This window comes from Larimichthys crocea, chromosome III, assembly GCF_000972845.2.
Source record: "Larimichthys crocea isolate SSNF chromosome III, L_crocea_2.0, whole genome shotgun sequence".
Classification (NCBI taxonomy): Eukaryota; Metazoa; Chordata; class Actinopteri; family Sciaenidae; genus Larimichthys; species Larimichthys crocea.
In genome coordinates, this window is record NC_040013.1 from 17,375,862 (window position 1) to 17,402,541 (window position 26,680).

General features: G+C 39.2%; 1 protein-coding gene across 30 annotated transcripts in view; it reads left to right on the forward strand.

Moving 5' to 3' along the window:
* Window positions 1-26,680, forward strand: part of LOC104930626 (calcium-activated potassium channel subunit alpha-1) — a 131,842-nt gene that overhangs the window by 71,568 nt on the left and 33,594 nt on the right. For 13 of the 30 annotated variants that reach the window (XM_027277936.1, XM_027277937.1, XM_027277938.1 and 10 more), the window contains exons 6-20: window positions 5,698-5,773; window positions 6,022-6,097; window positions 7,103-7,273; window positions 8,862-8,953; window positions 14,368-14,478; window positions 14,611-14,716; window positions 14,998-15,080; window positions 15,169-15,238; window positions 16,719-16,874; window positions 17,398-17,507; window positions 17,672-17,740; window positions 18,988-18,999; window positions 21,923-22,009; window positions 22,097-22,173; window positions 23,586-23,594. In XM_027277936.1, the coding sequence (XP_027133737.1) occupies window positions 5,698-5,773; window positions 6,022-6,097; window positions 7,103-7,273; window positions 8,862-8,953; window positions 14,368-14,478; window positions 14,611-14,716; window positions 14,998-15,080; window positions 15,169-15,238; window positions 16,719-16,874; window positions 17,398-17,507; window positions 17,672-17,740; window positions 18,988-18,999; window positions 21,923-22,009; window positions 22,097-22,173; window positions 23,586-23,594 (1,305 nt within the window). The remainder of the gene's footprint in view (window positions 1-5,697; window positions 5,774-6,021; window positions 6,098-7,102; window positions 7,274-8,861; window positions 8,954-14,367; window positions 14,479-14,610; window positions 14,717-14,997; window positions 15,081-15,168; window positions 15,239-16,718; window positions 16,875-17,397; window positions 17,508-17,671; window positions 17,741-18,987; window positions 19,000-21,922; window positions 22,010-22,096; window positions 22,174-23,585; window positions 23,595-26,680) is intronic. The other 17 variants (XM_027277939.1, XM_027277966.1, XM_027277949.1 and 14 more) reach the window with 3 other exon arrangements.

The following is a 26,680-nucleotide window of genomic DNA, read 5'->3' on the forward strand; positions in this document are numbered from 1 at the left end:
GGCTATTAGTGACAACTGTGATTTTTGTTTTTTATACTACAGAACTGTCCTCTTCAAACAAATCAGAGACTGCACCAACCTGTCTACAACTAATGAATTGCTATATATATATGATTAATAATGATTTTCAAGAAAAATATTCACTCGCTTTGCAAATGTAAGAATATAATGAAGACAACGACTTGGCATTTGGATACCTGTTACAAGCATTTTCAAAAATGTTCTTATGTGTTTGACATCACATAGACCGAATGATAACTAAATTAACTGAGAGAAGATCGTTAATAATGAGAATGATCATAAGTTGCAGCCCTAGTTTAAATAATCTTTCTAAACTATTAGCTTGTTTACAACCTATATGATTGGTCATTGTTCATTTCTGTTGGACTCGCATGTCATGTTGCCCAAGTTCCCAGATCTCAGCAGTTTCTTTAGTTACATAATAGTGCTGTAATAATTGATATAAATGATGGCCCAAACAGCGAAAATAACATCCAAGTTGCAATAAATCTTAATTCATTTTTTATTACATGATATAAACTAGTCACGCTGTCTATGCTATCAGAGATTCATGAATGTCGACCTGTCTCTGCCTTGTATCCTGTAGTGCACGTCCGCGTTTTTACATGCCTCACTGGAATCACTAAATCTGTGAAGTAATATAAAACTATGAAATTCTGAAGCTGTGTAATGAATTGGATATGGCCAAGTAATCCCGTTAGCGTTATTCATGGCATGAGGTGTCCTCATCTCATCCCCAGAAAACCATTGGTGTTAGGGTCTTGATGAGGATGATGAAAGACTGTGAAATGGTGGTCTGGCAGCCGCCTGACATTCTGCAGTGAATAATTACCTGTGATCGTTAAATATCCTGCATCTAGTGTCAATGTAGAAAGAAAACACTCATTTACATACAATACAGCTGCAGTGTGAGTTGTGTATAAACAGCAGTTAAGAGTGTTTTTTTAGAGATGCCCTAGATTCTAGAGCTATTAATACGCCTTCATTTATTTTATATCATCTCCTTAAATTATTAGAGCATGTTTATTTTTGCAGTGTTGGACATTATAACAGAACTCCCATTGGCATAACTTCAGTGTATTTTTACTGATGGTGTGCATGTCCATATGTTAAAGGATACATAAAGTGCTGCAAAGACTCAACGTTATAAAATTAACAGTGTGTAAATCTGCAGTAGGATATGGTGTACCCTAACAGGCTGCTGAATACTAATGGGGCACTGAAAGTGTCTGTTAATATTCAGGCTCTGAGGAGGCAGGACAGAAATCACAATTAGCTGCTTATATCCTGTATTAATATGAAAATTAGGACATACAGTACAATGTTGTGACAGGTAAATGAGTGCAGTTAATCAGTATAAGAGTCTCAGAAAACAACAAGATATAGGGCCTTATTCCTGATCTGCTTTCAGATGGTAACTGATGAATAAATTACATTCCTAAGTACGATAGCCCCTATATGTCTTCATGCACTTCCGCTAGGTTGACAGGACCATAATGGTTTTCGTAATGATCAATAGACTAATCCATAATTTGTGCTACTTTCATTTAGTTAAGTGTATATACTGTCCCTTAACAGGCTTTGTTAGAGGAAACCAGGGTAGGACCTGTACTGTGCTGCTCATTCCCAGTGGATTGCTTCATCTTTTCTTTCCGTTCAGGGCTGAGGAATACACACCACACAGCCAGTGTACAGTAATACATCATAATTATACTACCTCTTGATTCACTCTTTCAGCTGTGGTCCTGCATGAGAAGACTGTTGGAGATCCACTAGAGGTGTACTCCAATTCTAAAAGTCTAATAGGGGTTCTGGCCTGTGCCGTGTGGTAGTACGCTTGCCGGCTCTGTGCCCGTGGAGCTATATGCTGAATGCATTTCAAGTTATGTTCTCCCTGCCTCTGCAAATTGGACATTGATTAAGAGGAGGAGAACGACGTGCGGCTAATGCAAGAGGGCTCGAAGAGTCTTTTCTTGGAAAAAGGAATTAATCTCCTTTTAACTACTTGAACTGAGCATTGCTCCCAAGAGAGTATTAGTGGCGTAGCATTAACATATGACTGCCTGAAAGATGCTATTTGCTTGTGTCTACTGAGCCCCAACTGTCATCCTCTGCCACTTAACTTCACATTTTCTTTAGTCATTGAAAACCAAAGGGAACTGAATAACATGTAGCACCATGAGCTTATTCTAAGATAATTTTACGGTATAAAGTGTTTTCATTGAAGTACAGTTTCTTATTTTATGGTAGCAGCCTAACTGTTGATGTTAAGCTGCACTGGTTTTTAGAATATACTGTAGTATCCTTCAGAGGTGGCTTTGATTCTAACTTACTACTGCCTCCCAGTGGCGCTTTATTAGACTGTTTGTAGATCCCTTATAGAATAACTGGCATGGGCAGAAGTGCATCTGTGTTATATGGTACTATAGTCGCTGGCAGGAAGCCTCCATTTACATTCAGGGGAGGGGAACTAATTTGTGGGAAATGTTAGCCTCTTTGCTGTAGCAAGCCTCCTCACGTGTCATTGTATCTCATGTTCGCATTACAGTACAGGCAATAAGCTGAGTTAGAATTACAGTCAAGCAATGATGTTACATGTATACGCTAATGCACTTTGCTGTCTGTCCAGCATGAATGTCCAGTAAGAACCAGTTCTTTGTAGCAGTGTGTGTGTGTGTGTGTGTGTGTGTATGTGTGTGTTTAGCACTGCGTGGCATCATATAATCTAATCCTGGCTGGCTCAACTGTCAGTATTATCCTAGATGAACCATCCCAGACTACTGATTGATAAAAGGTCCCAGTAGGCCGCTCTGCCAGAACATGTGACAGAGAGATCGTGATCTGGCTCGCAAAGCCTCAATGAAGCAAGAATGGTGCACAGACCAGAAAAAAACCCTTTTTGAATGAGCATCTGGCTGGCTGACACTTGTGCAAGAGGCTTTGGCATGTGTGGGAAAGAGATTTTCTCATACATGAACACGTGTTCAAGGGGGCAGAATTTCATTGAGAGTTTTTCAACACATGGATGCACAAACACACACAACCAGTGTATTGACTTACAGTACATTCATTCTCTTTTCACAATGATATTTGTCCCCACTTGGGAGGTGAGTCCTAAGATGTGATGATGTAAATAGATATGTGTCGCACAAAGTGTTGAATTCATGACACACACACACACACACGCACACAGATTTACAGTACAACACAAACACAGATGCTTCACACTAATTGAGAAAAATGAAGTCTTTAGCAGCCTCCATCACAGCATTGCTGGGTGTTTTGGTAGAATGTCTGTATATAATAGTCTGTATATAATATTTGTCGAGCAGTTGCTGATGTTATTTTTTACTCATCTCTGTATATGCTTCCAACACAGAATTTTACGCAAGATATCCAATCTAACAAATATACATATTCCAGGACTGAAAAGGAAAATCTTCCTGTACATTACCTGTCATTGACATAGATGTTTTCCTTTACTTTCAAGAACGTTTTGCTGCAAAATATGAGCACACAAAACACAAATACACACTTTTGCAAAGCATAAATATTATTCATGTTGTCCTATCCTAGATGTTTTTTAAATTCAACATTACCTGAACAACATGTCTTTGCTTATTCACCAGAGCATTCCCCAATTTGACTTACACAGACATACACATCTACTTCAGTGTAGCACCATAATAAATGTTTTACACTCTGCTGTAACCAGTGGTGAAAGAACTACCTTGATCTCTTTCTTAAGTAAAAGTAGCAATATGACAATGCAAAAATACTTCTCTGTCCACCACAGATTGGAACTATACAATTTAATAGACTTTCATGTAGTAGTGGAGTTTTTTTCAACAATGTGTAGTCAAGAGAAATCGTATAAATGGGTACAATGCTGCAAGTCTGTCCTACTTACACATACAAAATGACATTAAGTAGTGATGTGCAGAATGTTGAAAGGTAGCTTGAGACAGAAGTTGCAACCTTATGTAGTTTGATTGTTGGATTGTCGTAGAAAGTTTTGTAGATGAAGCTCTTTGAAGCATACGATTTTGTGCTACTAACCTGTTTAAAAACCTTTCATGCTCACATAGAATTTATGTGAGCATAAAAGGATAAAAGGTTAAGGTTTGAACTAAAGAATAGATCCCCAATTTAGCATAAGTTTTTCCACATTAGACAAAGTCAGATCTTTCTATAGTTTACACAACCCTAGCCCTGGATTGTACAATACCAGGAGCTCATTGTTATAGTTACGTTTCCCTGTGGAAATGGGACACTCATTTTCAAGTCAGGATTATTGTTTTTGTTCTGTATTATTTTTCACTTTATCTTCATCTCTGCTAATCCCTGGCAGTGTTTTTAGACTTTTTTTTTTTTTTTTAGAAAAAAGGTTTGATGCAGCTGGGTGTTTATGAAGACAAAGCTTCACAAGGGTTAATAGTAAAGCACTAAAAGGGAGAAAGGTAAATCTGTTTGGGTTTTGAGGATTAAAGGCACTGTAACAAAATGAAAAAGAAAAGCCACCTATATTAGAGCTGACATTTTGCACACAGAGACAGTCCTTGGCAAGACAGTCATCATTAGACAAACAGTACTATTCTAGCTGTCTCATCCGTCTGCAGCAGTGACCACAGATTTAACAGTGTTTGGAGGTGTTTGCTTTACAAGAAACTGTTTGCGTTGGTGGTGCGATATCAAGGAAAATCAGCTTTTTACAGGATAGTAAAAGTCAGATTTTTCTTTTTTTTCCGCTTTCACTTGGAATTATCTCTTGTCATTTTCCTGGAGTTACTTTTGAAAGTCTAGGTCTTAAATATTTTTTGGCTCACCGATTTTGGAAATTAAGTCAAAGGAACTCCTTGGACGGAATTAAGTTTTAAAACAATGATTCCTCCAAAGCTGCTTGTGTACCGGCGTACGCACAGTGATACTAATTTGGAGACCCTCAGAGAGACGCGGAGGCGAAAGAAGTCCTGTGGCGATCTTTTTCAGAATGGGTACAGGGTGAGACAGGGCCATCATGGACAAGAAGAAAAGGAAGGGCAGACGGGACTGTATCATTCAGTGTGGTCCTGTTTAGGCATCCTCTGCAGCTGGGGTAAGGGTGTTAGTTTCAGTGTACACACATACAATATCCGGAGGTGTGCCGTGAATTTGTTTGAATTTATTCATCCAGATCTTGGTGACAGGCATGTGGGCATTGTCTTCTACTTCTAAACCGATTGTAGAGAGTTCATATCACACAAACTGACAAACACACACATGAGCATGAGCACACACATGTTCCATGAGATCATGTTATGTAATAAGACAACGAGGCAGGTGTCACATTGTTCCATAATCCCTCAGCGAGCTGCTCTTGGATACAGGTCATGTAAAGTAGGCCACATAATGTTCCTCCTAACTTGTTTGAATGGAATAATTCCAACACATCATCTTGAATTTAGTGTTTCTGTGCGTCTCACAGGTTACATTATGCAACATATGGTGCTGCTTATAGAGCTGCAGAAAAAAACATTTGTATCATCTGACTGAATCACTCATATATGTTATTTTTCTCCGCTGTCACTGTAAGGATGTTTTAGGAAACAACTCGCATATGTATAAATGCATGTATATGAGTCTGATTGATGCTGGTCTCTCCCTTTATGTGTCTCTGTCTTATTCTTTTTCTCACAGGTTTAAGATTCCTGAGAGCGCTAAGGTTGATACAGTTCTCGGAAATCTTACAGTTTTTGAATATCTTGAAAACAAGGTAGGAATTAAACTTTATTTATTCATTCATGATTTATCAGTCGCTTACCTTTATATTAAACTACAGGTCTTAAGCATGTGCAGTATGTTTAAGTTAATAATCATGTGTGTATGTATGCAGACTGTCAATGGGATTTTATTGATATGCCCACAATGTACAGTATTTACATATCTACTTTTCTCCTTGTAAAGGTTATTTTGATACGTCAGGCTAGGTCCTGTTGTTGTTGTTTTTCTTCTTCTTCCCAGCAATTCCATCAAGCTTGTGAACCTGTGTTCCATCTTCATAAGTACGTGGCTCACAGCTGCTGGATTCATACATTTGGTAAGTGGACAGATGTGAGAGCCAGTGGGGTCTAGTGATTAATGAGCCAGTAAGGAAGGTAACCGACTAACCAGCTGGTACACTACAACTATGACACATCACTTTTCAAAATCTAATAGTCTAATTTATTATTGTCTAAGAATTAGCTGACTAAGGAATTGCAAGAAAGGATACTGTAATGACATTTTTCTCCCGAGTAGAGATGCACTGATCCAACTAGTGATTTCAGTAAATTAATAATGGTATATGCCAGTGAATGTACTGACCCGATAGCAGTGCTCAATTTTCTAAATATGAAATCTGTACACCTTACTATATGGAACCATTGGAGTCACTGATCAGAAATCACCCAGTACTTCACTTAATTATAAGCAGTAAACTGACACTCAGTAATCATCACTTTTTTGCGTTTGTAAAAAGCAGAACATTGCATTGTGGGATGTTAACGTTATGCAGTTTTATCTTTAAAGTTTTGAGAACACTATATACACACACTGGGATGCTAAAATAAAATGGTGGTGAATATAGTGCACAAAAAACTAAATAAGGAGTCACTTTGGACACATTGTTGAGTTACCTGGTCCCCAAGTACTCTAGGACACTGAAACTATAGTTTCCCCAGTTCATGTCTGGCCTGCTAACCTTTATTGTATGCCTCCACACTCCCCTTGTTTCCTGTCATTTTCTACTGTCAGACTGTTTAATTAAGGCAAATCATTTCAAAACAATCACTGATGCAGAGTGTCAGACTCTTTCATGCAGCATAAACATGTTGTGTATTTGTAGCTCTGCTCAACAACTCAGTGCAGCACTAAACTGTTTAACCACTAGATGGTAGCCTAAGCTCAATATAGAAAGTATCACTATGACTCAGGGAAGTGTAACGCATGAGCACTTGTAGCTGGATTTAATCAAACTTGATTAAACAGTTTCTGTACTGTTTACAAATTGTTGGTTAGAGTCTTCTCTAATTGTCCTTCCTTCCCTCTTTCATCTTCATTTTAGGTGGAAAACTCAGGGGATCCTTGGGAAAACTTCCAGAATTCCCAGTCACTTTCCTATTGGGAATGTGTCTATTTGCTGATGGTGACTATGTCTACGGTGGGCTACGGGGATGTCTATGCAAAAACCACCTTGGGGCGCCTGTTTATGGTCTTCTTCATCCTCGGCGGTTTGGTAAAATCAGACTTTTCTTTCTCTCCTGACTCCCCTTATCCCCTCCTACATCCTGCCTGACCCCATCAGTAGATGACAATGATAGTTGACATGATAAATTGATGACAAAATGAATTTAAATACTTTGATTATTATCTGTATTTATGATGTTTCAGCTTAGTGCTCTTTTTCAAATGTTAGAACTATGTTGCCTGTACCAGCATATGTTATTTCTTTGTCATAGTGTAACTGTATCCTTCTGTTTAGCCTGCTGTATCTTGTCTACTGTAGTTACAGTACTATGTGCTCCTTTGTCTCCTGCCCTCATGTGTCATTCCTGTATTTGATTAGAGTATAAGCTCATGTCTGATAATGTTGTTATTGTTCTCTTAAAAGCAGTTGCGGTTTCAGGACACCCCTCCTCCCGTGTCTCTTCCCACAATTCCAACAAACACAGGGGCAGGGGGATGAGGCTTAGGCCAGCCTGACTGTTACCATAGCAACAGCAGCCTCCCACTCCCTTTCTACCTCTCACCTTCCTCTGATGTAGGGTCCTGTTGGGCTGCCTCTAGTACAGTAACTTAGACACAAGCATGCATGGGAGCACACACCTGTGAGCACTCACATGCTGAAGACCTCCTCCTATCTTCTCTTACAAAAAAAAAAAAGAAGGATCTAGCCAAATCACCGTTACTGTGTTCTGTATTTGGACAGCTATCACTGTGTACTGATGACCTGCAGCTGTGTGGATTTGTGCCGTGTTGTGGCCATGGTGATAGGTTGTGTTTTTCTCAGTGCTGAGAGCTCTGGAAGTCTTTAGACTAGTACCTCAGTCTGCTTCCTATCAGCAGCAGTGGCTAAATAATGACTTCAGGCTGGAGATATTTTAAAGCCAGGGATCATATTAAACTCACGTCATTTCACATTATTCCTGGTAATATATAGGTACACTTTCCAAGCATGTCTCAAGTTTGTATTTACAAGGGCAAGGGCACCTCTTTGTTTCTTCTCACTACTCTGATTAGTGTCAGTGAGTATCCCATTGTTAGTTAATAAATATAAACACAACCCTGTGTAAGGATAACAGGCTGTGAAACTTTGCAAAATGCATCCAGCTCATTTTCCAGCCCAACAAATGAGTCTTAATGTGTTTTGCAGCTGTGGACCATCAGGTGGGCCTATTCAAATCAACCTGCCAGATCATCTGTGTTTGTTGGACAAAACATGGCACATAGGTTTTTACTCTCTTTCAACTTTTCGAATTCTGCTATCCAGAGAGGTTTTGGGTGCTATCACAGACTGACTATCCATCAGCTGTGACAAAATTCTTACCTGCTAACCAAAGCTGTTCCTAAACCGTTAAAAACTGGGGCTATTTTTTTCTCAACAGTGCAAACAATATTTCTTTTTTGGTACATGAATATCTCTCTCATTTTTCTGAAGTTTGGGAAGTCTATAGAGACAATGAGGGAGTTTTTTTTGACTGCATCGCAAAGTAATATTTTCCTCCTCAGAAATCTGGATTCACGCACCAGTTTCCCCACCACCCACTCTGCGGCGTAGTAGTCTCTTTTTTAGTCTCTTCTTCTGTCTTCTATCTTCTCCTTAGGCCATGTTTGCCAGCTACGTCCCTGAAATCATAGAGTTAATAGGAAACCGCAAGAAATATGGTGGTTCCTATAGTGCGGTTAATGGGAGAAAGTAAGTATTCCAGATGGTTCTGCTGTTTTTCTGTGTGCGGTAGAACCCTCTCTGCATGCCTTTTTCTTTTTTCTGTTCCATGCATGTAGGCCATGTTTGCTCGCTACGTGCCAGAAATTGCTGCTCTCATCCTTAATCGGAAGAAATACGGAGGGAGTTATAACTCGACACGAGGCAGAAAGTAAGTTGAAATCCAGACAAGGTGTGGTTGTGTGACTCTCACCCCCTGAAGTTTATAGTTACTGGGGGTTAGTTAACTTGATATTTTTTAGAACAGTAAAGTTACTTTATAACATCAAGTCACACTGCGTGACTGGAGACCTTGGCCATTAGGACACACATGTCCATGCCCCTTTACTCTCTCTTTCTCTATCTGTCTTTCTCTTCTTCCTCTTTCTCTGTTTTCTATCCCTGCCTCTATCTGTCCTGCTCTCAGAGTCATTTGTGTGCTGTTCATTTTCTTCCTTTTTCGTCCTTGACACATCCTGTGTTGCGCTTCAGTTTAATTTGGAAAATAGAGCTTTCATGACTACTACACTTTGGACTTGCAGTGTACTAACCTGTGGTGCTTCTATGCAATATATCTGTGCACTATATGTTGTCCCATTTCGTATTCTATTCAGATCCAGTCCCTCATTAAAACAGTCTTACCAAATAGGAATGAATTAGTCCATCAAAATGAATGGAAATAGTCATGAAACCCCTACTATCCGCTTCTAAAGATTTTTTCCCACAAGAAAATGGAAAGATTTAAACATCTGCAAGTGCATTATTATTGGTGGTCTTTTATGAAGCATCATCAATCTCAATGACTATTGCAGGATACAATTTATTTCTTGTTTCATTTTGCTTGAATTTGTTTTGCATGTTTATCTAATTACTTTTTCTTTAAGTGCATCATATCTGGCATGTTCTCTATGACCTGCAGTCTTGTGGCTTTTTCACTGATTATGAACTCCATGAAAAAGCCATCCTCCTATTGTCTGTCACCGCTAGCCCATCGCATCATCAATGCTTGACATAACTCTGGCCCTGATCTTCAGTCAGCTCCCACACCCTGAATGCTGGATGCCTCGGCTCCCATTGGAGGCTCTCAATTGCTTTTGGCTTGCTTGCCTGCTTGGGTCTTGGTGCTCGCTTGGTTTTCGTGTCTATGTGGTGGTGGACTTTGTCTGGAGACGTTCTTGTTATTTATGTATATGTGTAATTGGCCTCTCGCAGCACAGGTTCCAGTGCACTGTGAACTATGTGTGACACTGTGGTCATTTTACTGTTTGTACAGGATTACCACAGTTCTTATTGTACAGTACTGTCTTTCCCCCCCGTGGCTCAAACCTTAATGGTATTCAGCACACAGACAGATTTTTAAGCCAAATGTGGTGTGTCCAGAACAGGGAGAGTAGACTTCTTATTTTCTCTTCTTCTCTCTTCCTTTTCTTCTTTGGCACTCAACATCTACTACTATGCTGTCTTGTCTTTTTCACTCTGTTTCTCTTTCCCAATCTTACTCCCATCAGTTTCAGTCACTCTGTTTTTGGTGGATTCTAGGGAGTCAGCAGTAAAACGAGGCATTAGAAAAAAAGCCTTTGTTCGATAATGTTTGCCTGTCATTGAGATAAGATTGATGAAATGTTATGTTTGGCCAGTGACCTCAGCCCAGACTCGCAGATGGGTGTTGAGAGAAGCCCTTGTCAAAACCGAGGATAGTTTCTCCCACACACTTTATTTTCTCCTTCTGCACCCCCGTCCATTTTTTTCTTTCTGGTTAGAAATACAGTGCAAACATATGGTAACAATCAGAGGATACCCACCAAACACACAGGCTTAGAGTGGCACCAGACTCTTTGCATAATCATTTAGATATGTATGTGTTTGGTGTTTACATGTATAGGACCTGACACATAGACAAAACCAGTTTGTCATGTGGGTTTAGGATTGCCATCGGCGGTTCAGTCATTTAGCAGCTGTCAGCAAAAAAAAGAGTCCAGTCTATCATGGAAATGAGATTAGGAGATTACAAGTATCTGACTGATTACAGAGCTCACAAACAATGAGGTCATAATACATTGTGAACTATTTTAAATGTAACCCTTACTTTGTCTCGCCTGGACGCTGTCATTTGAAACACGCCTTGAAGGTTATTTGGAAGTGAGAGGGACTCACATTGGAGCCATACTGAATTTCTGTTTCATGCTAGTGTTGCTTATAGTACTCTGTGCAGTGTAGCATACACCCGTGAGCGCAGTGACAGCACTCAGCCTGTGTATGCTGATATAATAATGACAAGTGTTGCATTCTGTTGGCGCCCACTGCACTCGGGGCTCTGTGGTTTCCATTATGTCTCTATGGTTTCCATTAGCCCCAACTTCAACAGTGGGTTTGGCACGGGTTTTCAACCCCTGGCTGAACTCTGACATACACCTTTGAAAGTCCTCTGTAAGGACTAGCAACTTGAGGTGTGCAGGCCCACAGACTCCAACACTATCAGTCATGAAAACGCACACACACACATAAAGAGTCTGCTGTAAAGGCAAAGTGCACTATAAATTTTATTAAACTTATAATGACGACACATGGCCGTGTTGATTCCTCTGATTGATTGCGGGAGATTTCTCTTACACTTACTTACAGAAAATCCTTGGAAAGCAATACAAACGGGAACTAAGTTCAATAAATTTCAACATTTTGACGATGCTTCTTGCAGTAAGTTGCCTCACTGACCTAAGGATTAGAGCAGTATCAAGTGAGTGACCTCTGTTGCTGATGTTTGAGCTCTGTATGTTCATTTTGTACTCGGTGCATCCCCAATGACATCCTGGGATGTTTCCTGACTGCATGTTTTGTGTGCACGCTCTGTAATACCCTTTTGCATTGAATGTGATTGTGTGCCATGATGTGTTTTGTTTTCTTGTAAAAAGAAAAAAAAAAGTTCTTGTTTTCTTTTCGTTTTGTTTTGTTTTGTTATGCCTATATCTTAAGCTGTGCTGTACAATGAGGTTAACCATAGGGAAGGTACTTTATTCATGAAGCAATTATAAAAGGTTGAATTATCAATTATATCCTTTTCTTATATTCTATTCAACCATCCAGTGATCTCAGTGTTCAATTTGATGCCACTATTGGCACATGGAAAGGAGGAAAACTCACAAAAGGGGGCCAGCTTTAATGATGTCTATCAAGTGAAGCTTAAGCTCTCAACAATATTTCCATCTTAACTACAGCAGCTCAAATTATTGGCTTGACCAGGGGAAGAAAGTTGTGCTTTTGCACCACACGTGCTTCTGTGAGTGTGTGTGCACATGTGTTTTCCTGTGTACATGCATTTACACATTCAGGTTAGTGCTTTAGTGTGTGTGTCTGAGATTCATAACCTAATGTTGAATCCACACAAACCAAATGATACACCATATAAATCTGTATATTCCCTCTACCCTTGGAGAAGGGCATCTGGATACTGGGAATAGGAAAACATGACCAGTGTTTTTCATCTCTTGAAATGAGAGCCATCTTGTGCCAAAATACTGCTGGCTGCCCACAGACATCTCAGCTCATCAGCTCGTAAGACCACACGGCCCTTTGCTCAACTCTGGCCAACCATGCAATCACGGCTGCTCATTAGATTCTCTTAAAGGACAGAGGTGACATCTGTGAAGACCATTATGCCCTACACCATCCACAAACTGCCATTCTCTCAATATGTCTGTCACATTACTTTGCCAAGTCCACTTCAGTTCAGCCCTACCCGGCCCATCTGGTACAGGATAGGAGAGCACTCAGTGATCTGGACTCTCATCTAACATCAATAAATATTTCTGTTTCCTTTAAAACTGCCAAACTGAGTCAGATTTCACTAATGTTCTATATAATTTTAGATGTCAAGGTTAATGTGTTAGCCAGAGCTTCCTTCTTGTGTAGAGCATTATAATGAAGGATTGAAGGAGACAAAGCTAATCCCATGATAAGAATTTAACAAATATAACCGCAGAGTTTTTTTGTTTTTTTATTTTATTTTAGGAAAGAGTAACCTCATACTCATAGCTTTAAACGCAAAGCTGCCCAGTACTCAGACACTCCAAACTAAAGTGGTTCATTTGTCTCCTGGCACATCCTGCTAAGTAGTGGATAAGGCCATTGTCATTACACAGATTGCCTTACAGGTCTCTATAGGGTAATTAGGGTGCCTGCTGAGTGTCCACACTGATCTATGTCAATATAAGGGCTGGATTATACATGTTTGGTTTTCTCATTCAGGGGTTTGGCAATAAGACCTGGTGACATTTAACTTTAACTCCAGAAGGGTAGCTCAGCTTACCACAGTGCAAATGAAGCATATAAAGTGTCCTAAATCCACTAGATTAGTATGATTAAATCATAACCATATCATGATTGAGTACTGTTATACAGTATTATTAGCACAACTTTCCAAGTGTTTTTAATAACAACTTCTCCTGCTTTATTAGGTGGCATCCGAGTGATTTTTACAATAACATTCAGGAGTAAGACTAATAATTTAAAAGAAAATTATAAAAAAACAAAAAACATATACATTTTCAGTTATAGTCAGACTAATTCATAATGTGGGGGTTGAAATTATTTATCAGCTCTGGGACACTAAAACTTAACATTTACAGAAGCACCACATTTATTTATTTATTTCTGAGATTTCAATAAGACTTCCAAACTATTCAAATAACTTTCATCTCGTTGTTTATATAACTATGAAGCTGACCTTTGATCACTCTGGCCTACAGTGCAGTCAAAGGACAAACAGGGACACAACCTCCCAAAAACTCCCAAATCGTTCCAATCTAACGTCGCAGTTCCTCATTGTAATCAGCCCTGCGCACCCTCTGACATATCCCCCTGCTGTAATGCACCTCATGTTTTGCCAGGGGACCCGTCAAGTACTCTGAGGTCCTGTTTAGAATTTGTGTCAACCACAGGCTTCCAAATCACTTTGAAAGTTTTTTAGTAATGTTCTGTATAAAAGCACAAGCATATTGATGTACATGTCTTTGTCAACATCCATTCAACTCACATAGGGGTGGTTTGGCTGAAGGGACAGTTTTTATATTGAGAACGGATGACAATCCAACCACTGTGGGTTGTGTGATTATATCTTAGATTTTCTAAAGTGGTTCAGAGTTGAGTGTTTGATTGCACTTGTCGTGCAGAATTTAACCACTTTCATTACGTGGGGGAAAATATTCACTTTTATGGCAAAAAAGATATAATTCACTTACTTGTTTGCTTTGAAAAGACATTTCTTGACATGTATATAGACTTTTTTTTTTCAGTCTACATTTGAGTTAGATGTTAGAGTGCTTTGGTTTGACTGATTATCTTTGGGAGATATGCCAGTGTCTGCAGTGATTTATGTTGCCCACTCAAGATGATTTCTTCCCCCCTTCTAGGCATATTGTGGTCTGTGGTCATATTACCCTCGAAAGTGTCTCCAACTTCCTCAAAGACTTCCTACACAAGGACAGGGATGATGTCAATGTAGAAATTGTTTTTCTCCATAAGTAAGTTGATTTTGTCTTCCTCACTGTGTGTAGGTTAGCCGAACACATTGCTTGAAACAATGCACAGTCAGCCTGTATATAGAAAAAAGGTGTACATGCACTGACCCTTCTCCTTTTTTCTCTATGTGTTAGTATTTCCCCTAATCTTGAGCTGGAAGCCTTGTTCAAACGTCATTTTACCCAAGTGGAGTTCTATCAGGGATCTGTTCTCAACCCTCACGACCTGGCCAGAGTGAAGGTACAGTCGGTGACGCGACTCCTGGAGAGAAAGAAAGAAGAAAGAAATCACATGGAAGATTTATACATGACACAATAGTTCTTGAAATGGCGTCTAGATCTGTTTAGTGAATTAGTAATTTTGACAATACAGGGACAGTTATTTCATTTATTTAAATGGATAGAGAAGAGTGAAAACAGAAATGTGGTAAGAGAGAGAGAGACAGATAGAAGCACTAAGTAATAAATACTGAGATGTACTTTAATGTTAACACATCTGTTTCTCTGGTCCTTTACACATAGATCGAGTCAGCAGATGCCTGTTTAATCCTTGCCAATAAATATTGTGCAGATCCTGATGCTGAAGATGCCTCCAACATCATGAGGTGATGTATCCTTTGAAATGAAGTGAAAACTGCCTAGGTGTTTACATACTAATTTTTTGCTTTGTCTGCCTGTTGTTTTATCCTCTAGGGTTATTTCAATAAAGAACTACCACCCCAAGATCCGAATAATCACACAAATGCTACAATATCACAACAAGGTAAGGCGTTTTGCTGCCGTGTGGTATGTAAGACTTCTCTCTATCCTCCTACACAAGGAAGAAAGCGGTTCATCCGCTGTGTCGGCTGCATTTCTGAAAATTGTTTTAATGGGTAATTCATAGCAACATGTGTCATGAATGACCACTGTATACAGTAGGGCCAATTACTCCCTTGACTCCAGAAGGATGTATGTCACCTCACTTGTTACAGTCAGCGAATTTTAGATCTGTGCTTAAAGCAACATTGCACATTTGCAATATAGTGCCCCCCAGTTTCAGAGTGCAATTCCACTGCTGTAAATATTGACAGTTGTACACATGGATTAGTCGTGATTACATTACTTGACAATCAAAAACTAATGAGTCAACAACTTTGCTAAAAGCCAAACATCAGTCAAGTGCCATATTACTTACTAGTCCAACAACAAGAAGCCCAGCTTGGGATTTGTCTTTCAGAATTTTACTTTGTAAAGCTTTAACCAATGACTAAATGTCAGTCGCAGATTTACTGGGAATGTCCAGCAGCCTCTTGTTTGGTCACTTTTTAGTTTCTTGGCTCTGTAAATGTTCACATTGCCCACTTACCCATCCTTGTTTCTGGCACGACAACGGCTTCACTCCCTGGCAGCAGTCCTGTTTATCAGGGAACAGCTGGAGGACTTCAGAGGGACAATCAAACAACGTTTTCTCCAGAAAATATGATCCACTTTCACCAAAATCAGTCAAATAGTTAGTGGTGTGTCGCTTAGTATATCACTGGCTGAAGTGTACTTCTCAGGATACATCGTACCAGGAGCGCAAAGTTACATATTAGGGCAAGAACAGGCGCAGAGTGGAAATGACAGAGGAATGACACCATTCACATTATCAAGTCCAGCAAGTGCAGCATCAAAATGTTACACAATGTTGCTTTAAAATAGCAACAGGGGCCCCTAAGAGCTTTCAAACTTGATACTGTAAGTGATTATTGAAACACCTACCAATGTATATGCCTCACTGTATCTTTGCATTTCATTGCAACATTAACAACTGTCATGAAAGTTAAACAAATTACTGTGTGACTTGGAAATAAAGCTAACAGGAATTACAATATAGCGTCGTGCACCCTTTAGCCTTTTTGTACAATTGGTACACTCATTGATGAATCACCATTTTGTTTCTGTATATGACCAAAATGCAATATGTAAATACCTCTCATGTCTGAGAGTTGGCTAAAAACAGAATGCAACAGAAGCAGCAGCAGTATATGCTAAATGAATGATTTATTATCAAATTACTGCCTCCTAAGCAGGTTAAAAATTGCTAGCTGTTGCCTGGTGCTGTTACTTTATATTTTCCAACCAAACAAGAGAGTAAAATCAGTCTTCTCAACTAACGCTAACTTTCCACCAGAAGAAAGCGAATAAGCATATTTTCCAAAAGTGTTCCTTTAAGAAATATTCTGTGTCTTGTGACCTCTTCTGTCTGTCATGTGATGAAGGCTCATCTGCTCAACATTCCAAGCTGGAACTGGAGAGAGGGTGATGATGCTATCTGCCTGGCGGAGCTGAAGGCAGGCTTCATTGCCCAGAGCTGTCTGGCCCAGGGCCTGTCAACCATGCTAGCCAACCTCTTCTCCATGAGGTCCTTCATTGAGGTAACACAGAGGACAAGATTAACTTGCCTCGTCTCAGTCACTCCCTCTGAACAGACTGAAGTAATATGGATGAATGAATTCTCACATTGCATTTTTGTGAATTAGATGATTTATTCGGGGATTGAAGGTGAGGTTACCATAAGTGGATACATTAGGTTCTCTGCTGACAGATGGACTAGATCTATCAAACACAGTACATTCCCCGGAAAATTTTGACATCTTTGTCCAGAGAAACACTTCCATTAGAGTGTTTTCAGTTCGTCCTGGCACATCATATTTTACTGTGACATTTCATATGGAATCTGTTCAGTGTTTCTGTGGCTAAAAATTGAAGAGGTGCTTGTCTCTATCAAAGAACTGTTCTCATGTCATAAATATGATGGATCAGCTTATAATGACCAGGCTGATGTTGTGCGGCAGAACATCTGCAGACCACATTGGGCCTCTATTGGAAGGAAAACAATGTTGTTTTTCATCCGTTTTTAAAATCCTCACATGCAACATTTTTTATTTTTTTTGTCAGATTGAGGAGGACACATGGCAGAAGTATTACCTAGAAGGAGTGGCTAATGAGATGTACACAGAGTATTTGTCCAGTGCCTTTGTGGGCCTCTCCTTCCCTACTGTCTGTGAGTAAGTATCACTCTGTTCCCACTCGGCAAGCCCACTGTCAGTGGTAAGCAGCTAACAATTGAGGTGAAGAAAAAAAACGGACTGTGGGGATGTCAAAGGTGTTTAAACACATCAGTCATTTGCCTATATACTGCTTTCCTGTAATGATTGCAAATGTTTTACAGGCTGTGTTACGTGAAGCTGAAGCTGTTGCTTATTGCCATCGAATACAAGTCTGAGCTGAATGAGAGCAGGTTTGTATATTTTGGATTTTCCTCCCAGTAACATCAGGCACAAATGAATGACTGTATGACTTGCTTCAAGTGGATCTTCTGATAAAGTATCTTATATTTTTCCCCCACACCTCTTTGCAGATTTAATCCCAGTTGTTATTCATATTATGATTGATGACACTAAGTTGGTGATATGATAATGATATTTGAATGATGGCATGCCAGTTACCTTTTCGAGTGTATGCTAAACAGCGCACAACATGAACAACAACACAACTAGAAAGAACTCGGAGAGCAGAACTCGCGTCTATCGAGGCTGCACAGTCAGAGAAAATGTGTGCCAAAACAAAACAAAAAGTCCAATCTCACCAGCTCAAGAAATTAAATGGATTTTCACCAAAAATGAATCACTCATTCTTTGGCCTCATCGCTGAACGATTTCAAAATTTGATTGAATTCGGATGATTTTGAAATATTCTGCTGTTTGTCAAATCAAATAAATGGGACTGATAAAACTGACTGTGTGTCCTTGGATTCTGGAGAAATGTAAAAAAAGAAATTAGGTAACTGCACTAAAACAACAACACATTAACTTACCCTTCTCTGGTCTTATTTTGAATATGTTTTGCTGTCAATTCAGGGACATCTTTTTATCACCTAAATATGCTGCACATTTGAATTTCATACCATGTGTTTCCTTATCTTGATATCCCTGTTCAGTCTGTTTGATAACCACTAACTCTACATTGGTGTCAGTCTTATCACCAGTAACAACATGAAGCACTATTTTTCAGTAATCTCAAATTGCCAAATCCCTTCACCCCTCCCCATTCACTTGTGTCAAATGTTTTTGTGTAATAGAAAGGTTGCATAGCAAATGGTGTTAATGACATTAGATGCTAAAAGATGAAATATTTGATCGTACTCCCAGTGTGTTCATTTTTCTCTGTGCTCTTAATTCAAGCTAGTTAAGTTATTAAAAGTGCATTCCTAAACATACTTTATTACTTTTTTATGGTGAATTTGATGGCACCACACATGTTAGACAAGGTCAGGTCAATTTCTTTTTTTGTAAATTATCACCTTTAGGTGCAAGGACCTCACCATTGGATAACTGAATAACTGAATTGTGTGTCTGTGCAGAGTTGTGCCATGCTCTGCCGTATAAGGCGTACATAGTCAGAGAAACATTAGTAAAAGTCATATTCTCCTCCTCTTTTATGTTCATGATAACTGTTTGATTTAAGATTTTTTCTTGTTGTTTGCAGAAGCCGAAAGCGGTATGCCCTCTACCTTATCTTACTTCCAAAGTTCCACCCAATCTTCACCACTTTAAAGCTTCTGACTTTGGGAGTTTCCCCCAAGGATATTTTTCCCACCCCTATCTCACAGGCCTCTTTTTCTAACTCTTTTTTTATGGTGTCCCTTGTGCTTAATGCACTAACTTCTTTGCAGGCAGAGAGAGGATAGATAAATTGGACATGTTTGTAGAAGTGCTGTTTCTTTGTCTTCGCTGTTGTCGGTGTACCAAGGCCAAACGCTCACCCTCTCCATATCTACCTCTTATTTGATCTTTTCAGTTTTGTCCTTTACCAGTCCTTTGCTTAGTTTATTTCTCTCACTTTCAGTTCCTTTTCAGTGTTGCTCAGTCGTTATCCTACTGTATGTGAGCTTTGCCAAGCTGATTATTCCACTCATGGTGTTTTTTAAACCATTGCCAGAACAGTACTTCATGGTTCTTTTGACTCTGAATCAGTGAGGAGTTTGTTTACACATATCTTAGACCTCAGATGTGGTGTCGATAAGCACTGATAATCTGTTCTACATTTTTGATTTAATTTTGAAATAAATTGACTGATTATCTGCCATTCCCATAGGCAGTGGCTGATATAACAGCATGTCTTTTTCTTCACGGTTTTTATCACACCAGCAGCACCTCAGCAACCTTTGTTTTTTCATCATCATTTCACACATTAGGAAAGGCATGAAGCTGTTGAATTTGGATAGCATTAAGTTTATCCAAACTGAAATTTAATAACCACACGCTACGGTCTTCACGAGTGCCCCACATTTCACTTTTGCATTCCATCACCCTCTCATGTTCTCGGTGCTAAATGTATATCCATCTGTGCACGTATGTGTCTGCGTCCCTGTGCGAATGCGTTGAGAAGACGAATATGTGTGCGAATGTGTGCGTGCGTGTGCATCTCAGCCACTATGTACAGTCATGCTCGTTCGTCTCTCGAGTAGATGTTCCTAAGTGAGGTCACTTCCTGTCAGTTTGGTGTTTAAGAAACAATCCAACTGCACAGAAGTTACTGCAACCGTCTGCATCTACGTACCTGTCCTTATATCTGTACTGCAGTGGCTATGCCTTTCTGTTTGATTACTGTCCTCTTCATGCTGTTTGGTAACTGCATGCTATGACACTATCACATAAAGTGTTTGATGCCTGTCTTGTTGCTCACAATATGAGGTTTTGATGCTTTCTAAGCTTCTATTCACCAGTTTGCACCCGACCGGAGAAAAATGTCTCGGATAGATACACCTGTAAAATCTCAGATTTGGGCAGCAATGTTTGTGGAACTGTCTTGATTTGATCTGTTTTCTTTCATTTGTTTTCACTAAAGAGCATGCCAGGCGTAAAGCCTGTTTACTTCTCTGGGGGCCATTCAATCTGAGTGAATGTTAGATGCTATTTTATGTCTTGCAAAGAAAAAATGTGGAAAGAAAAATCCGATCTGCATGACTGATGCAATTTGATCACAGCCCGATATGTATATGGATTCAATTGCTCCCTTAATATTTTTATTTATTTTCTCCAATGTAGCCTTTTTCAGAGCCCAAAGGAAAGATGTAGTAAGATAGGTGTTCCACTTTAAGTATGACTTGTTAATATACTATAAATTAGCACCTAACGTGTCTTAAAATTCTGTTTTCAAAATGCAAAGATTTGAATCAAGTCGGTAAGAAAGCATTGCACAAACACACAAAAAGTATTGCAAACCATGTGATTATTGTCACAAATTGAAAGTTTAATTAAAGTTCATCATCTTTCATCTGGGCTCGTTTTTTGAAGGAGTGTGACCTTTTTAAAGGTTTGTGGGTTCAGTGTTTTGATTTCTTAGCTCACACTCACATCATTGATGATTGTTGCCCACAGGTGACCATTAATGACCAGGGTGTGTATGTGTGTGCGTGAGCGTATAGTATGTGTGTGTGGTGTCTACTCTTTGTCTCAGTCTAATTAATGGGGAATGATACAGCCAGTCGCTCAAAGTGCTTATAGGATATTAAACATCACTCATAATAAAACTGCTTTCACTAATGAATCCTGTGATATTTATTTTTAGTGTAGCTTTTGTTCAGCATACTGTAATAATTTCATTATAAATTAAAATGAATTATAATTTTAATTATATTTGTGCCTTTAAATATAAGTAGAACGTTTTATATGATGTATTAATCTTGCAGGATATACAGTATATTATTTTAATATTATAAGAGTCCCTTCTGATTTTTAGTGGACTTAATGCACTTTTGGACTCTTAGAACATATCCTTTAGACTATAGTCGAGTCATTAGGTAGAATCAGTCTAGTATGGACAAGAAAAAGAGCTGTTCATTCCCTTACATCCCACTGTCAAATACTAACCGAGATAACAACACTTACTGTACATTCTCTGTACTGCAGCCATGTCTCAGTGGCTATCATGACATCTGTTTTGACTAGATGACTGTATTTGAATGAGACTAAAACCACTCCATGGCCATAATTTTAATTCTTTCTGCCCTTTGTCCCTTTACTTGTACCACTCTGTCCCCGCGCTCACCCCAGGGCAAACCAATATCATTCTGTAAAGAAAAGAATTAAAATTCAATGTGCGATCATGCTGTTGTACATTCTGTCCATCCATGTGAGTATCACATCAGCAAATTGCCCCAAATCAGAGGAGCACACATGAGATACAACACGACAGAGCAAATCAAGCTCTCAAAACTTTAGCAGTGATGATGTGTTGATCCAAAAAAACAAACAAAAAAAAAAACAGATAAGTGTAATCCAGATAAGTGCAGTATAGGTCAGATTAACAGCTTCAACAAGTGTGTGTAACATTCCTCTTGATTAGCAATGTTGTGTGCATGACTGAGTGTCGCCCAGAAGCTAATGAGTATGATGTGTCTATTTCTCTGACTACCCAGCATCATCATCAACCCGGGCAACCATGTCAAGATGCAGGAGGGGACACTGGGATTCTTTATAGCCAGTGATGCCAAAGAAGTTAAGAGGTAATCCAGTCATCCTGATGAACAGTCGATCACTGCTTAGGATTGATTATTTTAAAGCGCTGAACATATTTACCGTGTCACTTTTAGAGCATTTTTCTACTGCAAAGCTTGTCATGACGACATCACAGACCCTAAGCGGATCAAGAAGTGTGGCTGCAAACGACGTGAGTAGCTGCACCTTATTTAGGCCCATCGACGCCCCTCCTTTCCTTCCTATCAGTCCAAATCTTACCTGTGGGTCTGTCTGTCTCATTATACTCAAGATTTACTGCTTTGTACACTAATATTATATCTCTCATTGTGTGATTGTTCTTCTGTACTGGGCAATGTGTTTTTAAAGGTAATGTGTTGTCACACCATTATACCCTTAGGAAAGTGTTTATTATGGGTCCCATTTGAATTTTCATAACATCTGTTGTGGTACGATCATCAGTCAATATCTGATTTGTTTTTTTCCCCCCCAAGTTTAAATGTAGGTGTTGTCATCTTTGAGTGTCATCTTCCTTTTGGATTAACCAATGAATCACTAATTTATGTACACAAACTGAGAATGTATGGTTGCAAATGGAATTTGTGAAGATGATTGAGAAAGTCACAGTAGATAGAAAGGTCATTGTACTAAATGACTTAAGACCAAAAAGACAAAAGTCTACAGTAAAATAAGTTTAAATTCTATTAATCCCATTGATATGTGGAATACTCAAGTAACTCAAGTAACCCACCAATCCTCACGGGAAGCTAAAATACATATGCAGTATAAACCATTTTTTTCTGCATAAGACAACAAGCTTTCTCTGTAATATTTTGTATATTAGTGGATATGACTGACCATATCATATTCTTTTTACGTGTAAATTATCTTGAGAGCATTTGAGAAAATTGAACATTATGAATAGTCACAGACATAATGTGTTCAATTTAAGTCTTTTCATCATACATAAATGTCCCTGTCAAATTGATAGTTTCCTCCCTTTTTTATGCAGAAATAACATTACCATTAAGGCAGGAAGAGCGCATGAATATAACCTGACCTATGCACAGTAGTCACTTGTCAGGGCATGTTAGCCACTGGATAAATAATTCAGGTGAATATCCCATATTTCCACAAAAGGTCACAGACAATTACAGTAAGCAGCCTGATACAGACGAAGCCTGGTTTTAAAATAGATGTGCACCATTTCCTTCTTTTTTTTGTGTCATTTCAATTATTCAGACATGTTTTTCTTCTCCAAGCGCAATAGAATCAACAGACCTTTCACACTCTAGTTTCATTTAGATAAACTGTTTACTTCTCTTTGCTTTCTTAATATCTTCATGTCTCAGACTCCAGTGATGGACATGGCGTTATGTTTTATCTTATTACAGTTGTTGCCTACAAGAGAGTTGCATTTAGAAAGATGACAGTTCCATTACTGCAATGGAAGTCTGTGTCTATATAGTATGTTCTGTTCTATCATGTTTTGTTCTCTTCTGTTGTTTTTCCCATGTTTTTTTATGACCAGTGACACACTTTTGATGTATTTCCTTCCCTGCTGCCATTGGAAAACGCCACTTTATTTTAACTACTCACTGGTAGTGATTTATTGTGAGTAAAAAGAAAATGGGTGTATTATTACCCAGAGTGCAGTGCAAGTGTTTTTTTTCCTCCCTCCTCAGCAAATAGTATACTGTATCTATGTTGCATGCACCAGTGTAGCTTCTGCATCCCTCTCCTCACCTCTCATTTCTACACTGTTCTCAGACCAGACCAAAACCAAAACAGCAAAAGTCAAACTCACACCAGCATCAGGCTTCCTCATCATCAGCCCAGTAAGCTGATGCTTTTACTAGTTGGAAATGACAATTAAATAGAGTGTGACTTAATCGGATGTGGCCCATGAGCTCTGCAGTTTTTCCTCACTATTTTGATGATCAAACCAAACTCATATATTTGGCATTTGGAAGCCAGTCTGCTACAAGTCGTATGTCATTTCCCATGATTAACCTCCTTTTTGTGTCAAGCTCCAGAAAAGTTCAGAAGTACCGTAATAAAAAAATCTGAGATGTCATACAGTAATCATAGATTTAGGAGAGCTAACACAAGAGGAAGAAAATGAACAAGAGCCACTGACATTTAAATTGATCTGCTTTCTGTCAGAGGAAGTTTTGTGTGTGGCTGTACTTTCAGAGAGCCGAAAATGTCCTTATGGGAAGTTCTGTAAATTCTAACGAGCTAGGTTGCCAAAACACAATCAAAACAATCTGGTCTCCCCTTTGCCCAACCTCTCTGTGATTTCAGTCCCTTTCTAAACTTTCTAAAACCCTGCTTGGGCTGAGATCATATCCTCTCAGAACTGAAATGTCAGCCCTCCTTGTGCATTTCAGATCTGGACAGTTGTTGGGCCTTTTTATTCTTATTCTTTATTCGCTGCACTGGATGAAAAGTCCACTAGCAATACACAGTGTTAATTGTCATAGCATTAGATTGCCACTAGATGGCGGTCTCGTGCCAGAGTCATGTCCAATAATACATTTAACATTTAAATGGTGATGTCTGTAGAGGAAACCCAAATCCCATGAAACCTGTTCAGCAAAAATGCAAAGACCAAAACTGTGTGTTTCTGATGTTGGGATAATAAATTTGATCAAAAAAACTGAATCTACAGTTTGACAAATTCATCATCCTGAGGTTGTTTCATCATGTTGAAGTCCTTTAAAGTTTTAAAGTTCCTTTAAAGTTGAAGTTTAGTTTTTAGTTACATGACATGGTGTAGTTGGGGTTTGGTGAGCGCTCTGTGCACAAAGTCTTCCTCTTCAAGGAAAAAAAGCATTCGGCACTTTACGCCTCCAATGCAATTGGCTATTGTGCACTGTCTTTATTATTTCTCAAAGGTTCAACTCTTGAGCTTCTCTTACAGAATCATTTGTTCTTGCACTCTTGCTGAATAAGGAAGCGGTATCAATATCAGAATGGTGCTTTCTTTGGGAAATCCTTCCTATTCAACATAACGCCCTGATAGCTCCTGCTTGAATAAATTGTGCGTTGGTGGATTACTGTACAGGGGATGGTGACTGATCCAACCCATGCAGACAGTTTATCAGGTCAGCCGTCATGTTGAATCTTTGATTAGGATTGCCCTGAAATGGACACCTTTTAATTCTAGTCCAGAATCTGGGTAATTGTGAAGTCAGAAGTCAAAGACATTGTCGGTGTGTGTGTGTGTGTGTGTGTGTGTGTGTGTGTGTATATGTGTGACTGTCTTGTTTTTTCCATTACTCCCTTTTCATGTGTCAATAATCTACATTATAACATACTGTTGTCCGAATGCCCAAGCAAAAACTCTGAAGCAATATCAGCATGAAGTGATAGTCTCGCTACTCTTGTCTGCCATGCCCACAAAACTGTTTCAATACTGTGAACAGTTATCTTTGTACCTTCCCTTGTTGCTGAGACCGAAACTACATTTTGTGCATGCTTATTACATGCTCATAATGCACATGTGCATGCTTGCAGGATACAACAGTCCCTGATGCCTTTGACCCCATGGCCTTTGACCTATTCTTCTAAGCTGAAACATATTTCTTCATTCACGATCTTATTTTCCGATGTGACTCAGAGTCAAAGATGCTGAAAGTGTCTCTGTAAAGGTGCCAGACAGTATTAGTCTGCTGTCTGTTTGCACCTTGACAATGAGGGAATGGGGACCAGGGACTGTTTCTGCTCAGAGTCACAGCAATCTAGATGTGCTACTCTGGGGACTTTCACTCCCGCTTCCCTCGGGGTTCAGAGCTTCATACACACAGCCACACATACACACACACACACACACAACACATAGACAGAAAGTGACTGCTTACAGTATTTTGGCTGCAGGCTGACTCGTAGTTAAGGAGTTTATTGTTGTGTAATACTGCTTATACACGCAGTCTTACATGGAAAAGAGCACATTATCTTTATGGCACTGGTAATGCAGGGCCATTTAGGAGAACTTAATAACAAATGTCATTTTGACCTGCAGTCCTTGACCTCTAAGTGTTTAAGACATTCCATCTGAGATTTAACAGACAAAGAAATTAGCACTTTCTTAAATCAAATGCTGAAATTCAGTCGTGTCATGCATTTCTCCCTCAATTTTGTCCAACGAGACTGAACTTAGAAATGCCAGAACAGAGACTTAATTACTCTACTTGCTAACATAAGCCATCATAAACTATTGGTCATACCAAGACCGAGTGGCTGTATTGTTAAAACCCCTGAATGTAGAACAATGGTGCGTTTTGTTTGTTTTGTTTCAGAAGTTTCATAATCTCCCTAATATTAACACAGGATCACATAAGAAGTACAAGCATACACGTCCTTTATCCTGACACACACTATTTACACACACACTAGAGTGAAGCTTCCCTTCGGGAGTGCAGCAGTGAAACTGCAGGTTTGAATATACAGTAGCATGAATTGGCCAGTCCAGACTAGTAGAATAGTGTGATGCCATGGACAGAGCTGCTACAGCTGCATGATGGGATACAGGTACGTGATCCACACCTTTAACCAAATGGATAGAGGATGTACAAATGTATGAAACATTGTATGAAGTTTGCTGCTGAAGACATTGCTCATGCCTCTCTTCCCCTGAATGCCTCCCTCCCTCTCCCCTTTCTCCTCATCCCTCTTTCCCACTGTTATAGTTTTGC